Source organism: Eutrema salsugineum, unplaced genomic scaffold (genome assembly GCF_000478725.1).
Source record: "Eutrema salsugineum unplaced genomic scaffold, Eutsalg1_0 scaffold_14, whole genome shotgun sequence".
In the NCBI taxonomy this organism is placed as follows: Eukaryota; Viridiplantae; Streptophyta; class Magnoliopsida; order Brassicales; family Brassicaceae; genus Eutrema; species Eutrema salsugineum.
Window position 1 is genome coordinate 3,257,947 of NW_006256877.1, and position 22,993 is coordinate 3,280,939.

The window sequence follows — 22,993 nt, forward strand, 5'->3', positions numbered from 1 at the left end:
AACATTTCATCTTCTGTGTTTCTTGTGTTAATTTTTTTTCCTTTCTCTAAAAATTAAATGCACATTAAATAAATTAAAAAAAAAAAATCAAAACATCATTAGTAAAAGTGAACGTTTAATCTTTTTTGATATGTGTGAAAAAATCAATCTATTAGAGATTATATCTTACAAAATGGACAAGGGGTTTTGTTTTCATAAAGAAAGTTCTTTCTGCTACATTTATCAAGAAATCTGTAATAACGAGCAGGGATATGCGTACAGCTGTGACACAAGAGTGACTTGATAAATATTAGAGTCAATTATGCATAAAGACATCATGCAAGAGATCTGAAACCTCAGGCATGCATTATCATAATTTATAAAACCAGTTTTTTCTTATGAGACCTGAAAAAAGAACTTAACATAATGCAGTTTGAGTTTTCAAAAAAGATTCTTATTCACAACTCTGTTCAAACATATAAGAGTTTACTTTTTCATCAAGTAACATACTACAATTTCCAGTTTTCAAGAAAGGGTTTTTTTTTTTCCTATCAACCACTGTCGTGCTCACGAAGAAGTTACTTCGTTATCCATTTACCAAAAAATCCGCCATCTTCGGCAAGAAGTTTGGAAGGAGGGCTCATATATCGAGCTTTGATGCAAAGACTAAAACCAAATAAGAATTGAGTAAATAACTCTTTTTTTTTTTTCTCTAGCAAGATCCTTTTATGAGTTTCAGACAAACAATTCGAAAATAGGGTACTCTGTTTCTCACACAAATCTTCACCTTGTTTTTTGACCATCTCATCTACGACACTCAAGTTTCCAATCTCCTTACCTGACTCAGAGCCTGCCCGGAGCTAAAGCTGCTAAAGCCTTAGCTTTAGGCGCCATATTTAGTATAAATATTAGGGGCAGCGAATTTTACTAAAAATACTTCATAGTCTAGTGGTTACTCCATCTTTCTTTTGTCAATCAACCCAAGTTCATCTTACCACATGTATTTTATATGTAAATTTTTTTTCTTGCTTTAGGCGACAATTACATTTGGGCCGGCCAATACCTGTGAATCCTTTACTTGAGACTTATTCTGAGATATCAAAAGAAGTGATTCACCTACAATGTTACAAGAATCCTTGCAAATCACCAAACAACATTGTTGAACGTAAGTCCCATTGGCTTGACCACGGCTCTTCAAGTCCCACTCACTTTATGCACAAAGAGATTACTTTATCATAAAGATTCATAAGCAAGCGACTCAAATGACAAACTTTCTACATATGGGTATTTCTCATTTCGAAAATATAGTCAATGAACTCTTCAAGATCCTTTGTTTCATGCAATTTAGTTGTTTTTTTTTTCGATAAAGGAAAACAATAACTATGTGGTAGCTGAAACTTTGATAGACCATCAAAGCAATATACTTAACCAAAAAAGTACCACACAAGTTCAATTACCCTACAAGAGGACCTCTTGTTTTGAAAGCAATGGAGAAACTAAGTCACCAAAAAAACCAAATCCCTAAAAACTGAAATCATCAAACAAGATCATCGAAAGACAGAGCAATTCTAGTGGCTGACAACTCTGACTTCTCCAACTCTGCAAGAGCATTCAGTTTCATTAGATTTTCCTCTATTTCTTGTAGCCGGGCCAAGCCAGACCGCTCTTTCTCTTTGTTTTCCTTTAGTTGGTCCAGCTTCTCCTCCAACCAGCCCACACTAAAGCCAGCATCCTTCAAGTATGTCAGCGCAATGTCTACTTCCACAAGATCTTCATTGGAGAGCTCATCAAGTGACTGGCACAACGTCTCTATTAAGCCGAGTAGGAAATTCATACACTCCTTTTTCAGACGTTGGTTCTTTGCGCGGAACTCCACAGCAATGTCCGGATGTCTTTCGAATATACGCCTCACAGATTCTACCTGCGAGTGGAAAAAAGATGTACAAAGCATATAAGAGAGAGTATTCTTTGGAGATTTGGAAACAGACCGAACATATATAGCTTTCTCTCTAATAACAAATAGAAGATGAATCATGTTTTTAGCTGAGAAGAAAAAACCTCAAACCCATTGACATCCATTGTTTCTTTTGCAGGTTGAATCTCCTCAAGCACACTATTAGAAGTCTCAGTATCAGATGGCTCAGTGTAAAACCCCCAATCACCATTTCTACGTCCTCCTCCAAGACTTGACTTGGTCTAGAGAACTTCCGTTTCTAGCGTTATCACTCGTAACAAGAGATGCACCATCACTTTCACCATTGGAAACTCAGTCTCAGCTGCCACACTGTTACGTTTTTATTCGGTCGTATGAGAACCGTTCTCCAATGCATTCGGAGTTATGTCCCTACCTCCATCATCTGAAACAGGAGATGAATCGTCATCATCATCATCATCATCAGACGAGGTGTCATCATCATCCTTACCGTCTTCAGATGCATCATCATCATCATCATCATAATCATCATCATCATCATATCATCATCATCATCACCATCATCATCACCATCATCATCACCATCAGAACCCTCTTCAGACGACGTGTCATCATCATCCGTACCCTCTTCAGATGCATCATCATCATCATCATCATTATCATCATCATCATCATCATCATCATTATCATCATCAGCAGAAACAGTAGCAGCAACAGCAGCAGTAATAACAACAGAAGCTTGATTTCCTTCTTTGCAACTCAAACATGTAGTAATCTTCATAGGTGGAAGTTCTTGTATATCAAGGATGATAAAGAGTCGTCTGTTATGGTCAAGAAACCCTCCACTCTCAAGTATGTGAAGGGGCAAGAACTTAGACCATGTCCATCAGGGGTTTATCTCGGGTTCATGGCCTAGTATCATAGGCAAAACTGAATAAAAAAAAAAATGCCCATATTGGATGAACCGGTTCATCCGGACGATCTTGAAAAGCCCGGCTATTTCCACGTGGAAGCACCTGATTAGGCGAGAAGACATGGTAATTTTGAGGGACACAATTTTTTTTTCGACCAAAATCATTTTCATCCCATCGCCGACTCTCTTCTCTCTTTCTCTTCTCCGATAATTCTCAATCAATCCAAGATTCCGACAAATTACCCGGTCGAGTTGTAATCCAAGCATCGTAAGAAGATTCACGAAGAAATTGACAGAAGAGGAAGAAGAGACATGAAGGAGAGAGATAGTAACAAGCGTGATGAGAATAATGAGCACGAGATTGCCTCAGAGAGATCTAATTTCACTCCTTCTAGTTAGCCCTTGGCTCAATCGCACCCTTGTCTCCTACCCTTCCATCTGGCTGGTAAACAAAACTTGATTGCTTCTTAGGTCTTTTCAAGTTTCCAAATTTTTGTTTTCAAATATTAATCTGATACCAGTTTTGATTGCTCTCTTTCAGAACATCGATTTGCGCAAGATGACCAATGCAGGGGATCAGCTTTTAGCTGCTATGTCCTTGGTTAGTGAAAACTCAAACTTTGATACTTAATTGTGCTGGAATTCATGGGATTTATATCTTGTTGTGAGTGTTGGGAATGTTTGAGCAGAAGTGACTCACCGTGCTTCCAATTTTGTAGTCAAGATATCGTCAAGTGAAGCATATCAATCTTGAATTTGCTCAGGGTATTGAGGACAGTCATCTTAAACTTGTGAAATGGAAATATATGTTGTCCCCTGAATTGATGTCTATATCACATTTCTGAGAGTGCATATTCACATTTTGATGAATCTCTCTTTGAGTTCACCAATGGAACACAAAATATAGCACAAGTTTTTCAATAAATTCAAAACCAAAAAAGAATCTTATTTTATTTTGGTGAACCCCGAAATCAAAGAGGGGTTCACTAATGGACATGCTCTTAGAAAAACCCCAACTGTTACTCTCTACATGGAAACATCATTCCTGTCCTATTATGTCCAAAAAAACAAAAACAAAAAACAGGAGAAAAAAAAAATTGTTTCATCAAGTGATCTTAAGGATAAAGAGATTCACAAACAAACCAAAAAAGAAAATCACAGAAACCAAAAGATAGGAACGAATCAACACACATAGCACCAATCACAATCCTAAGAAAGAAACAAATTTTTAAACCAAGCAAGAAGAAAACAATTACCTCGTACTTTGTTCATGAATTCATAATTATCCACAAGAGTGAAGGTAGCTCGCACTTGTCTTTTCCATCCTGGTGGTGGAGATCCAGGAGCAAGTTCCAGATATAGGGCTAAGTATTCATCATCATTACCATCTTCTTCACTGACATAAGCTTTAAGACGCCTGTACAAAACCAAGTCCATCTAAAATCAAGATTCCATGAAAAATAAACGACCCGAAAAGAAAAAGATGTTTGTAATTGTTTTTCTCTCTTTTACCAGTTGCAACCGGCGACGACGAAGTTGCGAGAGTAGTAGGTCTCACCATCAGAAGCACATAAACTTTCCAAAATCCAATGGAATCTCTCAACTGGAAAACCAATATTCAATTTCATGATGGAAAGTTATGGATCGACAGAGCACGAAGAGGTGCAAAGGAGCAAATAAAAACCCTTTATTGGTAGGGTTTATCAATAATAGCTTGGTTTCATCATACTCCTCATATTTATTTATAATGCTATGTTTTAGTTTAACCAAACCATATTTCAGTTTAATTTTGTTTACTAAACAAAAAAGAAAAACGAAAAATAGAAATTTCTATTAAAATACAAACTTAATATAGAGAAAGAGGAAAAAGTCAAAATCTAAAAATTCAGAAAAATTAATAAAAATAGAAATAACTCTAAAGAAGTTAAATCTACTAAACAGAAATAAAAAGAGAAATTAAATTTATCGGCAAATGTTAGGGCATCTCTAACCCTGAACCTCATGTTGAGGTTCATAACATTATTTTAGTAATTTTTTTTTAATAATGAATAGTGAAGAACCCATGTTTTTTATTCTCCTCCATCCCTAAACCTCATTAAAGGTCCTTTAAAATAAGATAATGCAGTCTTCTTCAAAGTAGCAGCAACTAAAAACAATACAGACTTTAAAGAAGCAGCAAACATGAAGGGATAGGTATGAGTAGAGACTGATGGTCTTCAACGATAAGTTTACAGTATCATTGAAAGTAAACTCTTAACAAATTCTAACACAAAGCTTTACAAACTCTAACACAAAGTTTAACACAACGTGTCAACGTCTAACACAAAGCTTTACACTTAATAGACTATGGGTTTTAACACAAAGATAACACAAAGCGTGTGATCAAGAACTACCTGTAGAAACCATCTTGAACTCGCCTTCGCACACCAAAACGCCACCCACATAAGCTTTACCTTCCATCTTAGCAAGCCCGAACCGTTTCTGGAACTTGAGAAGAGTCATCCTCATGACGAGTGTGCCTCCTGCAATGAGCAATCATAAACCTGTTTTATACAGTGAAGCTATAGATATTACATGGTGACTAACTGTCTATATTAGTATACAAACTCTTTAAGAATGCTTTTAAAGCCTGAAAAGTTTCAGCAAAACATATGGAAACATCCAATGCATCAAACCGAATTCTTGGTTACCATCAACATCATTACAAGTATATAGGTTCTTACTCTAAAATCTGTGTCCTGATGAAACATCAGTCTCATGTCTGTCACAACTCTGCAGTTATCAATACCCGCAAAGAAAAAGTTATCCCGGGAGCCTCTTACTTCTGCCTGCAGCATTACCAAGCAGCATTGTAAATCCCTCTAAACTCTATATATCAAGATCAAAAAAAGACCATTGATTTTACCAATCGGATAGAGTTCTCACACACTAATTTATCAGGATTATGAATCCAAAACCAACATCAAAACTAGCAGGTCATTAACTTCTTGTCATTGTTACATTACATCATTTTTTACAAGTACACAATCAAAACCACATAGAGAATCAAAAGAGAATCAAAACCAGAGAGATCGATAAATTTCAAGTTGTAAATGTTCACAAGAATATCAGAGAGATCGATAAATTTCTTACTGGGTTCGATTGGGGTGTCTTTTTCGGATGAGATGTTATCGCCATTGTTGGAACAACGAAGCGCGAGGGAATTGGATCACTTGTTGGGTAGGAGAGAAACAGAATGAAATCTGGAGGATGAGAAGAGATGGAGAGGTGTTCTGGGTATTGGCCGACGAATTTCCAGTCGGCGATTTCGTCGATGAATTTCCAGTCGGCGATTTCGTCGACTACGGTGATGAGAAGAAAAGTCGAGTGTGTTATGTCTTTGGTCGAAAAATGACCCCAAAAATTTTTGTTCCCATTAAATCCAAACACCAATCATAATATGTCACGTACCCGATACCCGATGATACTCGGTTGATACGGGTTCATCAGTATCACTGCAGTTATACTGTATCACTGAAAATGGGCTGTTTTTAATTATTTTTAATCCGAAAAAATCATCCGGACCCACCTATGATACTCCTTTGAACCCGCGATGGAGATGACCTTAATAAAAATAAAATAATAATAATAAACATAATACAAATAGGGATATGAAAAACTAAATATTTGGAAACATGAATTCGAATGTGACAAAATTAAATTAGAAATCATATAATAGGAAAAAAAATATATAAAAATTAAAAATATAATTAATTGTTACTTTTTTAGGCTTCTTTATCTGTGAATGATTTCATATGGACTTTCGCAATCTAAATGTAGCTGAAATTATCGAAGTGTAACTGGCTTTATAACGATGTCAAAAAAAAAAAAAATGGCCTTATAACCGAATCAAACCAAATTAACATAAGTTGAGTTCGGCTAGAGTTTTATCAATTCAAATCTGAATAAACTATACCGAACCGGTCCCAAACTCAATTTTGAAGTTACCCTTACTCTTTAGATTGGTTTTCTCACTTCCGGTTCGATTTAGTCACACAACAACAAAGCCAATTAAATGATGGGCCTGAAAAGATAAGGTAGGCCCATGTGTTAAGATCCAAATTGGTGTAGGCAAAAGGTGTTAATTGAGGAAGAAGAAAGAAAAATTGCAGCTTTCTTCTTCTACTTCGCTTTTATTTTTTTCCTTCTTCTCTGACACTCCAGCTTCCTTCTTCTCGCAAATCGTCAAATCAAAGGTAAATCACTACTCTGTAAACTTGGGTTTTCTCTTCGTCTTCTTCATTCTCTATAAATCTCTCGTTTCCGTGGATTCTCTCAACTCGATGTCGGTGATTCCAACACGATTAACCCATCCTCTAGCTTACTCGATCCGGACGATTTGATTTGATTTTTACTTCACGGGTTTTCAAAATACGCGATTCTGATGTTTCTCAAATTTTTGTGATTTCTAGTAGAGTGGTGAATCGGAAAATGACGCAGTCCTCCGTCGATTTACCGCCAAAAGGTGGGTTCAGCTTCGATCTGTGCAAAAGGAATGATATGCTTAAACAGAAGGGTCTCAAAGCCCCAGGGTTTCTGAAGACTGGAACAACTATCGTTGGTTTGATTTTCCAGGTCTGTGTTTGTTTCTCTCACATACTCTGAAATTTATGGGCTTTGAAGTTTCTTTGATAGCTTTTTGTGTTTTAGCGTAGTGTAGTTGTTGAATAGTAAGTTATCTCCTATGGTCCTTTGCAAATTATGGAAGTGAAAAAAGTGACTCAAGATTAAGATGCTAATGTATAATTAGTTATGCAAGAAGTTGGTGTTTAAGTTCTAGTGCTTTGATATACCACAAAGAGAGGTTTTTTCGATTGAAATTGTGGAGCCTGGTTTGTATGATAAGCGCTTCTCAGGGAGAGGTTTATTTTAATTGTATTCCTCTTAACTATTGTGAAATCTTTTGGTGGGAACATGAAAGTAGGAATTGTTGTTGCTTTCTGTTAGCACTTTGCCTCTCTCTATTCCACTGGATGAATTATGCGATTCTGTGTGCGCACGTACCTGTGTTCTTGATGTTCTCTTTCAGATTCTCAATAGATGTTTGGTCTGATTTCATATATTTGTTTGTATAGGATGGTGTGATACTTGGAGCTGATACACGGGCAACTGAAGGGCCCATTGTGGCTGATAAGAACTGTGAGAAGATTCACTATATGGCACCAAACATTTACTGTTGTGGTGCAGGAACCGCTGCTGACACCGAAGCAGTAACTGGTAATTCTTAACAACCAAATTTCTATACTGCTGAGCCAAATCAAAGTTAGGTTTCTTTGAAATTCTGTTTACTCAATCAAAACCCAATGCTTAAAATATTTTGATTTCTATCTCACTGTTCAGATATGGTCAGCTCACAGTTGCGGTTACATAGGTTCCAGACTGGCCGAGACTCTCGGGTCATTACTGCTTTGACCCTTCTCAAGAAACACCTTTTCAGGTATTCTTGTTTTATCATGACCAGAAACTGGTGTTATCTTTACTAAGAGAGGCATATGTAATCTAACCGCTCAAGTATCATTCAGCTATCAAGGCCATGTCTCAGCTGCTCTTGTGCTTGGTGGAGTTGATATCACCGGGCCTCATCTTCATACCGTAAGTCTTAGTTAATATATATGTATTTTATAGTTCTGAATATAGATATTCTAGCTCATGATTTTTCATGTAAAGTATTCATCTCTAACGCTTTGGTTTAAATGTAGATTTACCCCCACGGTTCCACGGACACTCTACCATTCGCTACAATGGGTTCTGGTTCTCTTGCTGCTATGGCAGTGTTTGAGGCAAAGTATAAAGAAGGTCTAACTGTAAGTAAAAACAGAGACATTGATCTTTATATTACATGTCTTCTCTCTGTCTGTGTGTTTGATTCTTGACACAAATCCTCCAGAGAGACGAAGGAATCAAGTTGGTCGCTGAAGCCATATGCTCTGGTATATTCAACGACTTGGGTAGTGGTAGCAATGTGGATATCTGTGTGATCACAAAGGTGAGACTTTTCATTATGGTGTAGCTCGTTACCTGGCGTTTGAGAGATATTAAACTAACCGAGTGGTTCGCTACAAAAGCAACACTTATGCCTTTTACCTTTGGTATGAAACTTACATATTTGAGATGATTTTGGGACAGGGGCACAAAGAATACCTGAGGAATTACATGGAGCCAAACCCAAGAACCTATGTTAGCAGCAAAGGCTATTCATTCACCAAGAAAACTGGTAAGAAACTACTCGATTGTTTCTGGTTTTCAATCTTCGGAGATTAGGCGAGCTCTTGAAGTATTGAACTTGCTTAATTCGATCTTGTTACTGTCTATGAAAAACAGAGGTTTTACTCACCAAAATCACACCATTATCGGAGCGAGTCGAAGTTGTAGAAGTGGCTGGTGAAGCTATGGAGGAATGAATCTCAGTCATGTGACATCACTATTCTACCTTGTGTCTGCATCACATCTTTTGTACTTTGTCTACTATTTTTTTTTAAATCGAATTTTTTTTTTGCATCTGTTTCTTCTTTGGATTTGACTTGAGCCTATGGTAATGAATGAATCGGATTTGCAATTTAGTAGCAAGGAGATTCTCACATCATTTGAAAAGAACTTTTATTTATAAACACAATTGTTCCCGAAATAATCCTTTAACACGACTAATCATTCCTAATCTTTTTCTTCCTTGAAGCAAAGCTACTTGGTCCGATCTCTAATGACATTCTCTTTGTTCTGTACAAGAGACCAAAGTAGACAATTAGAGGTGATCACCAAAAAATCGAATCAAAACCAAATTATATACATACCTTTCTGAGAGCTCCTCAGATTCTTTGGCATCACAATGAGAATCTGTACTTAAAATCAAGAGCAAATCTATTCAAAGTTTTCAAAATGAGATGAAAGTGGAACCAAAACAAAACAAAACAAAAAGAGCAACCTTTGTAGTTTCCATCATCACTCTCTTGCTCTGACTCTGAACCAGAACTTGACTTAAGCATCCAAAAATCTGATTCATCGGAATCAGTATCTTCCTTAACGCGTCTTGGTTTGGTTACTTGTGTTTTCTCGGTCTTTCCACTTGATCCAGTTCCTCTTTCCACTTGCTCTATCAAATGTATCAACATCAAAAACATTAAAAGCCATCACAATTTGTCAATGAATCTTATCTCGTGTGTCTATTGACCTAATTTGTGAAGAAATCTTCTCCCGTTCACGTGTTTCCAGATATGTTCCTCATTCTTGTTCACAGTATCTCCCGTGAGCATGCACACGAGTTTCGAACTGAAAACATAAACCAGATAGAAAGCTTAGAACTTTAGACCATTTTCGATGCTGAGAAACTAGCCAAAACTTATTAAAAAATTGGAACTTTTAAGCATTTTCAATGCATTAGTTCTGAATACAAAGCATAAAATTGATAATATCTTTTTCTTTTCTTATCAGAAAACGATCAAAATTTACACCATTCATCCACTTTTTCTAGCAGAGAGAAACGTCATATAAACAACAAGGTTACACCAATAATTGCAATTCGTATAAAATTTGATAACTTGTAAAGCCTTAAAACTACTTGAATCTTGAAATTAATAAAATTGGTCAAGAATGATTCTAAATTGCACTCTTATAAACCTTAAGCTCCAATTTATGAACTCTGAAAAATTCAATTATATAATTTAATCTGCGCAGAGAGAAAAATCCAGAAACTTTGACTAACCGAGAAATTGGACATTGTGAGAACATGTTGAGAGGAGATTTCCCCTGAGATAAAGCATGATCGATGAGTCCCAAACGGCATCGTTTGTTACGAGCGTATGATTCTTCCTCTCCGGCTACAACCTCGTGACCGGTCTCGACGCATCTGAGCCGTCCGTTCCCTATATCAACGAACGTCGGTGAGCCAAACAGATTCGTCGACCCTTCTTTCGCCTTCTTCATCATCTCTTTCGTTCTTCGTCTCTGAGTTTTTGTAGACTCTCTCCTTCGTCTAGAAGGTCTCTAATAGCATAACATATTAAATTCTGGTTTTTTTTAACCGGTTTAATTGCTCAAGACGGTTTACTTGAACCGGTTTAAATTCTGGTTTGTATTGACATATTCGGCTATACAGTAAAACCTCTATAAATTAATAACGTTGAGACCATGATATTTTATTAATTTATCGTGATATTAATTTATCTAATTATTAATTTATAGAGAAAATTTGCTTTCCGCATATAATTTTCTATATTTTTTTTGGAATAATATTATATTTTAAAATTTTAACAAATCTCATAATATAAATTATAATTAAAAATCATAAATATCATAATAAAATAGTTTTAACACTATATTATATTTTCCATATAAAAATATACATGTTCATAACTTAAAAATTTATAAAAAACCATAGCTATTACCAGTATTGTTGCTAATAAAATTGAAGATAACATTATAATGCATTTAAAAACATTTACAGGTAAGAAAATCAATTATCACATAAAAAATTATCATAAATTTTGATTGTATATAGTAAAACAGCAATAAGAGCTACTGATATAATAAGTAGAGAGATAGGAACTAATGAGATTTCAACTTTAAGTAAAAACAAACACATTAGTCATATTTTAGAATATTATATTTACATATATTTACATAAATTTATATAATTATTAATTTATGTTTTTGTTGGGACCATATATTTACATAAGGGTTTCAAAAAAAATTGTCATCTTATTATCTTATCGAATTTGATGAATTTTTACATTGGCCCGACTTGGGACCAACACAATTTATTAATTTATAGTGATTATTAATTTATCGAATATTAATTTATAGAGGTACTTTGTAGCAGAAAGTATCATATAACCGATTTTTAATGTGATTGAAATAGAAAGAACTTGAATTATTATTGACACAACAAGACTTTCAAAGTCAAATCGGTATTAAAACAAAAACGCATTTCAAAAACTAACAAAATAGGAAAAAAAAATCAAAAATCAAAAGCACTAAAGTGTAAAAAAGTATCACATAACCGATTTTTAATGTGATTGAAATAGAAAGAACTTGAATTATTATTGACACAACAAGACTTTCAAGTCAAATCGGTATTAAAACAAAAACGCATTTCAAAAACTAACAAATGAAAAAAAAAAAAATTAAAAGTACTAAAGTGTAAAGAAACTCTAGCGGTCAACGTTCGAGACACCATTGACCGCCATAGTTTCTTGTTCAGAAGCATTTACGGTCATTTAGGATAACGAAAAGAGATGATGTCTCTTTATGAATGTTGTAGTCTGCTATTGTCAAGTCGTCTCTGAGCTCTTTTCCGGCAAGGATGATTCTTTGCCGGTACCATGGGATCCCTTCCTTGGTATTAATCATTGACTTGACATTGTTAATCGTATCAGAGCTTTCGACATCAAGAGTGATGGGCTTTCCGGCCAAAGTCTTGACGATAATCTGCATCGATCCACCAGAAAGAACATTCAGCACAAGGTGAAGAGTTGACTTTTCCTTGATGTTGTATTCCTCCAAGGTTCGAAAGTCCTCCAGCAGTTCACCAATGAAGACGAGTCTTTGCCTGCGTCTTGCGATCCCATGCTTGTCTTGAATCTTTGTCTTTACATTGTCCATGGTGTCTGAGCTCTCAACTTCTAGTGTTCTGATTTTACCATCGAGTGTTTTCACATATATTTGCATTCCACCGCGCAAACGAAGGACAAGGTGAAGAGTTGACTCCTTTTGGATATTGTAATCAGCCAAAGTACGACCATCTTCGAGTTGTTTACCGGCAAAAATAAGTCTTTGCTGGTCAGGAGTGATTCCTTCTTTGTCCTGGATCTTAGCCTTGACATTGTCAACTGTGTTTGAGCTTTCGACCTCAAGAGTTATGGTCTTGCCAGTAAGAGTCTTTACAAAGATCTGCATAACCATCTAGAAACAAACAAAAAAAAAAGCTTCATTACCACAACAAATTGGCCTTGTAAGCACATATATCAACCAAAAACGAGAAACCTTACTCTCAACCAAGGATCACATATTCAAACACAATAACAAAAGCTTTGTTAGCTCAAAAACAAAAGCTTTGTTAGCTCAAAAAAAAATGCCCTTGTAAGCACATATATCAACCAATAACTAAAAACCCTAATCTCAATTAAGGATCACATATAAAACCCTAATCTTAACAATTCCTATCCAACAGCAAAAATTTCAAGAAAAATACTCCAATTCAAGAGCATACCTAAAAACATACAATTCTAATTAACAACAACAATAATCGTACATAAATCTCTGAAAAACTAGCCATTGCAGTTGCAAGAAACAGAGAACACATTCAACAGATGAACATAAGAAATCGGAGAAACATATACTACCTTGTGACTAGTGACTTTTTTGTTTGTTGGTAAAAGGTTAAATTTGTGACTTGTGACTTGACAGAAGATTTCAGAAAAGTTTAACAGAGCTATTAGGTTTTTGCGAGTAACAAAAATTGAGTTACAAAAGTTCTGTTTATATATCCTTTGGTTATAATTCCAAAGGAAATAGGATTTCTAATATATATAATTAGAAAATCAGCTAAAAAATCTTACCGATCTAATTAGGAAGATTCTAGGTTTAACCGAATAACAACTAACCACAATTGAAGATATATATCAATTAAAATAAAATAAAAACAAACCAAGTTTCCTTTTCTTTTATTTAGTGACCAAATATAACCGAAACTTAGTTTAGTGCACTGAACCGATAACAAAACTGATCCAAAAACTAAACCAAAAACTGTTGCTATCTTCAAAGGAAGATGTAATCGTCAAAAGTGTCATCACCTGTTTGAAATTAACCGATGTGCAACAACGGATCTATTTACTCTAAGATTAGCAAAATTTCATTTATTTGTTTGTTGCTTTCTTGATAATCACATCACCCATTCCCAAAGTACAGTATTGTATTTGTCTGTTGTAGACATTTTTTTCTTTTTTTGAATCTAATACTAAATTATATTCAAAGAAAAAAACCAACGTTTTACAAAGTACTTTGATTGAGCTGTTTTTGGAAACTAATAAAAAAATGTATCAAAACATTTTGTGGTTTTTCATTGGTGCTCATCGAGTGGAAAACCAGTCTCTTAAACGTTCACTCCTATTTCAGTAGACTTTAGAGCCAAGTGGTTGCAGTACAAGCGGAGCAGAGAATACGATATATTTTGTTGTACTTGTGGACCTAGTAAACACAAATTTTATTTCAGAGACTAGGGACCTAATCGACTAGCTCGTACCTATCATACAAGTATATGTTATAGACATGGTCTATGCAGCGCAAGTGGCGCAGCTGCAGCCTTCACCACAGTTGCAGAAGGCCTTGCCCTTGGTGGAGGTCTGGGTCTTGGGGCAGGTTCAAGGGTTGCAGCCGCAATATGACTTTTTTGCTTTTTGGTTTGGATAAATATTACTTCTTCCACAGCTACACATATACACTCCAAAAAAAAATTGTAAAAAGATAATGGCACACACTTGTGCATTCAATATACTGTAATAAGAAAACCAAAGTCTTTGCGTTATCTCATGATGGATGAAAGCAATTTGATTTTTGAGAAAGAGAAATAACTGAAAGGCCACAATCTATTGAACTTCAGATATGAAACTCAATAATTTGTGTGATTATTAAAAAAATTTGGCATAGCATTTGGTCATCAACATCTAATTTACGCAGATGAAAGGTTAAGGCTTGGTTTACTCAATCGAAGTGAAATACTTTTGACTTGAGAAAACAGGGCATTGCATTGAGCGATTAAAGCTATGGGTGGCTAACCATTGCGGAAGAAATCTTTCTTTACAGAAAAATATTTTATGGGTGATAAAAAGTTATAATTAAACTTAAGTTGCCTTGTATCACAAGTTAAAGACACACTAAACAGCTTCATCTTCATCTATCAGTCGTCGTCAGAAAAGTTGATATTCTTACCGCAGAATCCACCCGGATTTTTCCTTTTTTGTATCCCTGCAGATTCGGTTTGGTCTCGAAATGAAGGCTTTCTTGTCCAAGGTTGTCTCCGTACAAAGACTGTCTTGTTGCTTACGGCAACTGCCTCAACAAAATTGGGAGTTTCTTTCATCAAGAAAATATTATGATTATGCAAGTATATATTCACCATTCTTCTTCTTCAGAGCCTTCTTTGCTTCGTTAGCAGAGGTAAACTCAAACAGAGCAATAGCCCACATGTTTGCCCTTACTGTCTACAACAAGTCGAATACGAACAACCTCTCCAACATATTTGAAGAAATATATCGATATTATGTAATATTTCAAGCAAATCAAGATTGAAATTGACCAATGTGCTACAACGGATTTGTTTACGATAACAAAGTAAAATTTGATTTATCTACTAAATATAAAATTTAAATTATCTACTAGATATAAAATTTAAATTGATCCTATAACTCAAATGGGCTTTCTAAACTTATAATCTGCGTCTCACACCGAGGGGTATCAAAAAATATAATCTAAAAGTTTATGTTATAAGTTGAAAAATTAGAACAACTGTTTAAAGCATACGGTATCAAAATAAATCGAACAAAAATATAATAACAATGTAAGATATATATATATGATCAAATTTAACAATATATATATATATATATATATATATATATATATGATCAACCAGAAAAATGTAAGAAAATAATAACAAATAATATTTATTTGTAGAAACTAAAGAGTGGAATGTAGATCATTTGTGTGATTATTTAAGTACTTGGGCATAGCATTTGGTCATCATCAATTAATATAAGCAGATGCAAGGTAAGGCTTACTCTTTGGTAATATTTCTGATTACTACTAGTGTGATGATATCTTATATTTCAGTTTGGGGAGAGAAATGGTCAACAAAGAGCGTCATGTTTTGCTTCCTCAACAAAATCGGGAGTTTCAGCAAGTCCTACCACTGTCTGCTTCACTGAGATTGAATTAGCCTGATCACTAATTTTTCTCCAACACGAGACTATCTGGTGGTTTATATTCCGGGAAGAGTTGAGTCGAGAGCAGCAATAAGTTGTAAATAACCCTAGCATTAGGGTTTTTTATTCGTATTTCGATTAGATACGCACGTTTAGCTTCTAATTCCTTGACTTCCAGGGAACTATAAGTTATCCTTCATTCAACTGAGTTACCATTGTGATTGTTAATTTTTCAATGATGGAATTTGTTTTTCTATTTAATTAGTCTTTAACGTTCAGAATATTTATGAACCATTTGCACATTGATTAAGCGCATTCATGTTAGAGAAGAATTTAAGCTAATGCGATCCCCACAAGAAGAGAGCCCATCCCTGAAGTGAGGGAACCTGCTTGAATATCCCTTACAGTTATCTCCCTCTTTACAACCTTCGATACTATAGTTTTAACGCAGCATGCATGGCAATCCCTGCAGGCCCTCAGGTTCTTCATCAAAACGATCGTAGACCCTTCTAGTGTACTGATAAGAGCAAATGCAACAGCTAAAACGTTCACTGTGAAACTCAAGTGACTCAATTATCGTCTGCTCATCTGTGTCTTGTCCTACGCAGCTCGTTTCAGGCTTTTACCCTTCTCTTTAAATCTCAGCTGTCAATTCATTGATTTTTCTCACGATCTCATCTCCTATGGGGTGTGTCTGGTCATTTGATGAGAACACGTGAAATCTTGTGGCTCGCTTTCTTAACACGTCTTAGAGCTTTCCCATTCCCCAGCTGCTGCATAGATGTTGGACAAGCCACCATAATCTCGAGTGAAGGGATTAATTAAGAATCAATTCCTTTGTTGGCGTTGTAGATGTTGACGAGATGGAGCTGGAGTTCATTAGTCACAGCACAATGTTCCTTGAATTCCAATATTGTGTATTTCCTTTTCCCTATCCAAATTAACAAATACAAAGTTATTTATAATGACGTTGATGATGATGATAGATGATGGTAGTACCTTTGTCATGGAGGCGAGAGAGGTAGAGTAGCCAAACATGTTGTTCATGTTGAAACATAATCAAATTTCGCCTAAGTCAAAGTCACATTTACATAAGTTAGTTATTAACTAAGAGTCATGTTCGTATAGTTGTGTCGTTTCACTAAGAGTCATGTTTGATTAAGAGTTGTGTCTGTTCAACACATTGTTTCACTTGTATAGATAGATATCGAGTCTGTGTTTGTAAAAATAAGTCAGTGTGTAATACAATCAAAGCAATAAAGGTTGATTACACTCATATTCTGTTTTTTCTTCTTTACCGTAAAACAGCAAACACAAATCTCTAACATGGTATATATCAGAGCATATATCGGTCTTGGAGACTGTTCAAGCACAATAAGAATAAGAAGAAATCCGCTGCGAGAAGAAGAGAAAGATCGAGATGAGAAACCAAAAAAAAAAAAGAGCAGATGGTGACAAGAGAAAGCACCATCCATCTGCACAAGCACATTCACATGCCATAACTTCAAGAGGAAGGCTCCAAAAGGATAAAGGAGATATGAAATCTTCTCATAAGGAAATGGAGACAATGGATGTGAACATGGAGTTTGGAAGGAGAATTCTGAAACTTTGTTCGAAGAAGCAAGCACAGAACGTAAAAGACGTGGAGAGTATTCACGCATAAGACGTCATGAAAATGTTATGATGGTGATCAAAGGAAGACACCAAGAAAGGAGGATGCTTACCTCATAAAAAAAATGGAGCAGACGTCAAGGAGACGTGATGTTGATCAAAAGAAAACACCAAAAAAAAAAAAGAAGGAGGTGCCACCTGTTGAAAAAGACAGAGAAGGCATAAAACCATGGTTGGTGATCAGAGGAAGACAACAAGCAAGGAAGGAGGCTGCTTACCAAAGAAGGGAGCAGGAACCGGTTTTAGAAATAACCGAAGAAGATGTGAAGAAAATTCACTGAGACATCCAAGTGACATGAGGAAAATTCTAGAGGAATTTGAAGACGTGGAGAAGTTTAACGCACGAGACGTCACAGAGACGTGAGGAAAGTTCTTGCAAAGAACTGCAAGCTTAGAAAAGCCGAGAGAGCGGATCTAAGTCTAGAAGAAACAGATGATGAGGATCACATGCTGTTTAGTGCGGTTGAAGAAGAAGTATCATCAAAAATAGATGATAAAATGTGGTTAGTTGACAGCAGGTGCACTAACCATATGACCAAAGAAGTTAAATACTTCATCATTTTTGATCAAAGCATAAAGGTTCCAATCAAAGTGGAGAATGGTCAACGTGTAATGACAGCAGGAAAAGGAAATATCCAAGTGATGACAAGCCAAAGAGAGAAGATCATCAAATAGGTGTTTCTAGTGCCGGGTTTAGCAAGAAACCTATTGAGTGTATCTCAAATGATATCAAATGGATATGGAGTCTTATTTGAAGACAATAGATGCCTCATCAACGATCCTCAAGGGAGAAGGATTCTGAACATTAAGATGAAGCATAAGAGTTTTCTACTCAGATGGAATAACTTAAAAGCAAGTGCTTTACTTCTGAGTGAAGAAGAAGCTGCAGTTTCACAGGAAAAGATGGAGCAAAGGGTTGATGTGAATGACTTGAATGTTGATCCATTGAAGATCTCAGAAGAAAGCTTGGAATGAAGCCGAGATATGATTAAGGGGGAGTGTTGAATCATAATCAAATCTCTCCTAAGTCAAAATCACATTTACATAAGTTAGTTATTAACTAAGAGTCATGTTCGTATAGTTGTGTCGTTTCACTAAGAGTCATGTTTGATTAAGAGTTGTGTCTGTTCAACACACTGTTTCACTTGTATAAATAGATATCGAGTCTGTGTTTGTAAAAATAAGTCAGTGTGTAATACAATCAAAGCAATAAAGGTTGATTACACTCCTATTCTGTTTTTTCTTCGTTACCGTAATCAACAAATATCAAATTCAATAAAAATTTCTATTTCATTTATGTTCTTCTTTAGAAGAAAAAGATAATTTTATCTCTTACTCTGATTCTTCTTTCTTACTCTATTTTGGGAATCTATATTCCAACATGGTATCAGAGCTTATGTCGGTCTTGGAGTCTGTTCAAGCACAATAAAAATAAGAAGAAATCCGCTGCGAGAAGAAGAGAAAGATGGAGACGAAAAACCAAATAAAAAAGGAGATGGTGACAAGAGAAAGCACCATCCATTATCACAAGCGCATTCACATGCCGTAACTTCAAGAGGAAGGCTCCAAAAGGATGAAGGAGATATGAATTCTTCTCAAAATAAATTGGAGACAATGGATGTGAACATGGAGTTTGGAAGGAGAATTCTGAAACTTTGTTCGAAGAAGCATGGAACACTTTGGAAATGGAGCTCCAAGGAAGTTCACAAGTAAAGATGATTAATCTTCAGACCTTGAGAAGAGAATATGAGAATCTGAAGATGGAGAAAAGTCATAAATGATTTCACAACCAAGTTGGTTAACATGAGTAATCAACTTAGAGTTTATGGTGAAGAGAAGACCGATTACCAATTGGTTCAAAAGATTCTTATCTCCTTGCCGCAAAAAGTTCGATAGCATCGTTGCTGTCCTTGAACAAACAAAGGATCTATCAACTCTCTCTATGACAGAGATGATAGGTACTTTGAAAGCGCATGAGAGGCGCTTAAATCTCCGAAAAGAATGTATCAATGAGGGTGCGTTTTATGGAGAAAAGTTTGGTTCAAAAAAAAGGAAACAAGCAAGAAAAGAAACGCCATGAGAAGACAAATAAGTGGTGTCGCGTGTGCAAAAGAAACAATCACAATGAGGTAGATTGTTTGAGAAAGAAGAAAGGAGGATGCTTACCTCATAAAAAAAAATGGAGCAGACGTCAAGGAGACGTCATGGTGATCAAAGGAAGACACCAAACAAAAAAAAGGAGGTGCCACCTGTTGAAAAAGACAGAGAAGGCATAAAACCATGGCTGGTGATCAGAGGAGAACACCAAGCAAGGACCCGTTTTTAGAAATAACCGAAGAAGATGTGAAGAAAATTCACTGAGACCTCCAAGAGACGTGAGGAAAGTTCTAGAGGAACTTGAAGACATGGAGAAGTTTCACGCATGAGACGTCAAAGAGACGTGAGGAAAGTTCTTGCAAAGAACTGCAAGCTTAGAAAAGCCGAGAGAGCGGATCTAAGTCTAGAAGAAACAGATGATGAGGATCACATGCTGTTTAGTGCGGTTGAAGAAGAAGTATCATCAAAAATAGATGATAAAATGTGGTTAGTTGACAGCAGGTGCACTAACCATATGACCAAGGAAGTTAAATACTTCATCACTTTTGATCAAAGCATAAAGGTTCCAATCAAAGTGGAGAATGGTCAACGTGTAATGACAGCAGGAAAAGGAAATATCCAAGTGATGACAAGCCAAGGAGAGAAGATCATCAAAGAGGTGTTTTTAGTGTCGGGTTTAACACAAGATCTATTGAATGTACCTGAAATTATATCAAAAGGATATAAAGTCTTATTTGAAGACAATAGATGCTTCATCAACGATCTTCAAGTGAAAAGGATTTTGAACATTAAGATGAAGCATAAGAGTTTTCCACTAGAGTAACTTAGACGTAAGTGCCTTACTTGCAAGTGAAGAAAAAGCCGCAGTTTCACAAGGAAAGATGGAGCAAATGGTTGATGCGATTGACTTAAATGTTGATCCATTGGAGAACTAAGGAGAATGTTTGAAGTAAGACCAAAACTCAATCAAGGAGGAGTGTTGATTTATAATTGAGTTTGGTCTAAATATCATTTGATAATTGAGTTTAGTATGTTAAGTGAAATGGTGTGTGTGAAAAGGTGTGTTTTAGAGATGTATCTATTAAGTAAAAGTAGTTATTTATTTCAAGAGTCACAAATATGAAGAGACAAAACTCATTGTGTTAGTATCTGTTCGTTTTGTATATATACCAATTTTGTATTGTTGTAAATAACAAGTTTCAGATTCAATAAAATTTCTATTTCATTTATGTTCTTTTTTAGAAGAAAGAGATAATTTTATCTCTTACTCTGATTCTTCTTTCTTACTCTATTTTGGAATCTATATTCCAACAGTTCAAAAACACATGAGCTCGGATGAGTGAAACTTTACCATCTTGAACGTTGGAAACGATCGTGCCTTTTCTCCTGAAACAAACAAGTTGATGAGATAGTACATAGTTATTTTTTGTTATTGGTTGCAAGGACTTTTTACCTGTTGATGTCACCAGAAACAGTTCCCTGAAATTCTGTTGGTACCTCCAACTCTACTAATATGACCGGTTCTAGAATCAGAGGTCGAGCCGCTGTGTAACAATCTCTGAAAGCGTATATCGCAGTCGTTTTCAACGCCTCTTTACCACAGTCAAGGGCCTGTGAAGCTCCACCTGTCAATACAACCCTTAAATACTCCACAGGATGACCAATTAGTGAGCCCCTAAGATTTCAAGATTACACACAATCAAGTAACAACATGAGATCAGGAGCATCCAAATGGTCAAAGAGAGAAAAAGACACCACTCACGCCTTTGCAGCTTCTCTGAAACCTCTCTCAATTGCTCCAATAGAGCGTAGCGGAAGTGCTTTTCTAGCAACCATACTGTCGAATTCAAACTTCTCTTTAGAGCTCAACGGAAGCGGTTCCACGTACCTAACAATTATAAACATCTCATTGGGACTGGTTTACAAATAAAGACATCATCTAAGGAATATAAACTTATCAGTGTTTATATATAGATAGATAGATGACTCACCCGAGAACCCTAGCGTACTCTAGGGTTCCTTGTCTTTTCTTCTTGAGTATATATTCGAACTCAGCCCGCTCAGTAATAGTCTCCTTAAAATGGACACGGTGTTTGCCGACAACAGTCACATGCAACTTATAGTCTTCTCGCAGGCGTTTAAGATACATGTCCAAATGCGAATCCCCCATACCAGAAAGAAATATCTGTTCCCATTAATCAATGGAATAATCATCAATGTTGTATACTAGTATATCTAGAGTGAGAAGAAATGAGAAGAAGTAACGGACTTGTTTAGATAAATACCTGGACACAATCGGGAACTGCAATTGCTTTGAAAGTAGGATCCTCTTTCTCGAATGCTTTCAATGCTTTCTAAAACTACACCAGAAAATAAACTTGATCAATATATTGCAAATTTCATAAAATCTTCAGGAAACATATGAAGTTGTTGTTTTAGGTCTAAAAAAATCACATATGACCTGTTTGCGATAACCTTTTGAAACCTGTTGAACAGGCAAGGACATGACTGATCCATCCGTAATGATAGAGGTTAGGAATTGACCCGAAGAAGCAAATTATGTTAAATATGAACAAGTAGAGAAGAATTGCATTTCCTCCTACTGTCCTGATGCACAAGCTACGATCCATGGACTAACCTTCATTCTAATATTTTTTTTTCTTTATTAAAATCACCTTTCCTTCTCCTTCTCAATCAAAAGAACAAGAGTTAGCTATTCACAAATTCATCATCCCATCTATAAATAAGAGGAAGATCAAGCATTTACATTAGATATTTCGTCAACGGACGAAATTGTCTCTCCTCAAATTTATAAGACCTAAGTAATCATCTTATTTCCTAAATTACCTTGTTTTCCTTAAATTCACTACCCATAAATACAGAACAGTGTCATCTTTATTTCCATTAGTTACCTTGTTTTCCTTAAATTCACTATCATGAATATTTGTTGGCAATGCTAGCTCTACGAATAGCTTCCTGCACATAATAGATACATTAGGCCAAAAAAAGTTAACAGTAACAAAAATGCAAGTAGAAGAACGTATACTTTTTTTTTTTTTTTTTTTTTTAAGAACGTATACTTTGATCACTGAATCATTAGGGTTTAATTTTATTTTTTTACGGAAAGAAACTAGAGCACTGCATTGAGGGATCAAAGCAGAGCATCTAAGGATGGTGGTGGCTGTGGGTAGCAAAACCATCGCCGAATAGTTCTTACATTAGAGAAAAAATATTTTATGTGTAATAAACAAAAGTTATAAACTTAAGTTACCTTGTGTCACAAGTTAAAAACACTAAAGAGCTTCATCTTCTTCCTATCAGTTTTCGTCAGAGAAGGTAAGCTTGTCGAAGATCTTTAAAGAAATTGATGATATCTGATATTTCAGTTTGGCGAGAGAGATTGACAACAAAGACTGCCTTGTTTCTTATGGCAGTGATTGTTAGTTTTTT

The 22,993-nt window shown here is 35.6% G+C and overlaps 4 protein-coding genes across 7 annotated transcripts; 1 reads left to right on the plus strand and 3 right to left on the minus strand.

Moving 5' to 3' along the window:
- Positions 1 to 1,457: 1,457 nt before the first annotated feature.
- On the minus strand, positions 1,458 to 6,273 carry LOC18023056 (MATH domain and coiled-coil domain-containing protein At3g58410). 3 transcript variants are annotated; one of them, XM_024158870.1, is made up of 6 exons: positions 5,958 to 6,273; positions 5,549 to 5,653; positions 5,219 to 5,347; positions 4,338 to 4,428; positions 4,082 to 4,242; positions 1,642 to 1,900 (listed from the first exon to the last, which is right to left on the minus strand). In XM_024158870.1, exons 3-6 carry the CDS (start codon positions 5,331 to 5,333, stop codon positions 1,767 to 1,769), a joined length of 501 nt encoding a protein of 166 aa, XP_024014638.1. In that variant the 5' UTR covers positions 5,334 to 5,347; positions 5,549 to 5,653; positions 5,958 to 6,273; the 3' UTR covers positions 1,642 to 1,766. The 3 variants fall into 3 exon arrangements, with proteins under 3 accessions (XP_024014639.1, XP_024014638.1, XP_024014640.1); XM_024158872.1 differs by lacking the exon at positions 1,642 to 1,900 and adding an exon at positions 3,413 to 3,875; XM_024158871.1 differs by lacking the exons at positions 4,082 to 4,242; positions 4,338 to 4,428; positions 5,219 to 5,347; positions 5,549 to 5,653; positions 5,958 to 6,273 and adding an exon at positions 2,038 to 2,276 and having other exon boundaries at positions 1,458 to 1,900.
- Positions 6,274 to 6,960: 687 nt separating this feature from the next.
- On the plus strand, positions 6,961 to 9,447 carry LOC18023057 (proteasome subunit beta type-7-B). 2 transcript variants are annotated; one of them, XM_024158803.1, is made up of 9 exons: positions 6,961 to 7,060; positions 7,277 to 7,439; positions 7,940 to 8,081; positions 8,205 to 8,301; positions 8,387 to 8,456; positions 8,564 to 8,668; positions 8,752 to 8,850; positions 8,991 to 9,078; positions 9,186 to 9,447. In XM_024158803.1, exons 2-9 carry the CDS (start codon positions 7,296 to 7,298, stop codon positions 9,263 to 9,265), a joined length of 825 nt encoding a protein of 274 aa, XP_024014571.1. In that variant the 5' UTR covers positions 6,961 to 7,060; positions 7,277 to 7,295; the 3' UTR covers positions 9,266 to 9,447. The 2 variants fall into 2 exon arrangements, with proteins under 2 accessions (XP_024014571.1, XP_024014572.1); XM_024158804.1 differs by having other exon boundaries at positions 6,963 to 7,060; positions 7,280 to 7,439.
- On the minus strand, positions 9,350 to 10,822 carry LOC18023058 (surfeit locus protein 2). The gene is made up of 5 exons (XM_024158806.1): positions 10,561 to 10,822; positions 10,030 to 10,127; positions 9,784 to 9,951; positions 9,653 to 9,695; positions 9,350 to 9,578 (listed from the first exon to the last, which is right to left on the minus strand). The coding sequence occupies exons 1-5, from the start codon at positions 10,782 to 10,784 to the stop codon at positions 9,506 to 9,508; spliced, it is 606 nt and encodes a 201-aa protein (XP_024014574.1). The 5' UTR covers positions 10,785 to 10,822; the 3' UTR covers positions 9,350 to 9,505.
- Positions 10,823 to 12,053: 1,231 nt separating this feature from the next.
- LOC18023013 (polyubiquitin) lies at positions 12,054 to 12,758 on the minus strand. Its single transcript, XM_006405408.1, has one exon. The coding sequence runs from the start codon at positions 12,756 to 12,758 to the stop codon at positions 12,054 to 12,056; it is 705 nt and encodes a 234-aa protein (XP_006405471.1).
- Between the last annotated feature and the right edge of the window lie 10,235 nt (positions 12,759 to 22,993).

What these genes read in the sequence shown, in the direction of transcription:
- LOC18023013 (XM_006405408.1), bottom strand. Translation starts at nt 12,758, where the DNA reads ATGGTTATGCAGATCTTTGTAAAGACTCTTACTGGCAAGACCATAACT.
- LOC18023057 (XM_024158803.1), top strand. Translation starts at nt 7,296, where the DNA reads ATGACGCAGTCCTCCGTCGATTTACCGCCAAAAGGTGGGTTCAGCTTC. An exon ending in TCGTTGGTTTGATTTTCCAG is followed by an intron (nt 7,440 to 7,939) that starts GTCTGTGTTTGT and finishes TTGTTTGTATAG; the next exon opens with GATGGTGTGATACTTGGAGC. An exon ending in ATATCTGTGTGATCACAAAG is followed by an intron (nt 8,851 to 8,990) that starts GTGAGACTTTTC and finishes ATTTTGGGACAG; the next exon opens with GGGCACAAAGAATACCTGAG.
- LOC18023056 (XM_024158870.1), bottom strand. Translation starts at nt 5,333, where the DNA reads ATGAGGATGACTCTTCTCAAGTTCCAGAAACGGTTCGGGCTTGCTAAG. An exon ending in GTCGTCGCCGGTTGCAACTG is followed by an intron (nt 4,243 to 4,337) that starts GTAAAAGAGAGA and finishes GGTTTTGTACAG; the next exon opens with GCGTCTTAAAGCTTATGTCA. An exon ending in ATTCATGAACAAAGTACGAG is followed by an intron (nt 1,901 to 4,081) that starts GTAATTGTTTTC and finishes TTCCACTCGCAG; the next exon opens with GTAGAATCTGTGAGGCGTAT.
- LOC18023058 (XM_024158806.1), bottom strand. Translation starts at nt 10,784, where the DNA reads ATGATGAAGAAGGCGAAAGAAGGGTCGACGAATCTGTTTGGCTCACCG. An exon ending in TGATGATGGAAACTACAAAG is followed by an intron (nt 9,696 to 9,783) that starts GTTGCTCTTTTT and finishes TTTTAAGTACAG; the next exon opens with ATTCTCATTGTGATGCCAAA. An exon ending in TCTGAGGAGCTCTCAGAAAG is followed by an intron (nt 9,579 to 9,652) that starts GTATGTATATAA and finishes TCTCTTGTACAG; the next exon opens with AACAAAGAGAATGTCATTAG.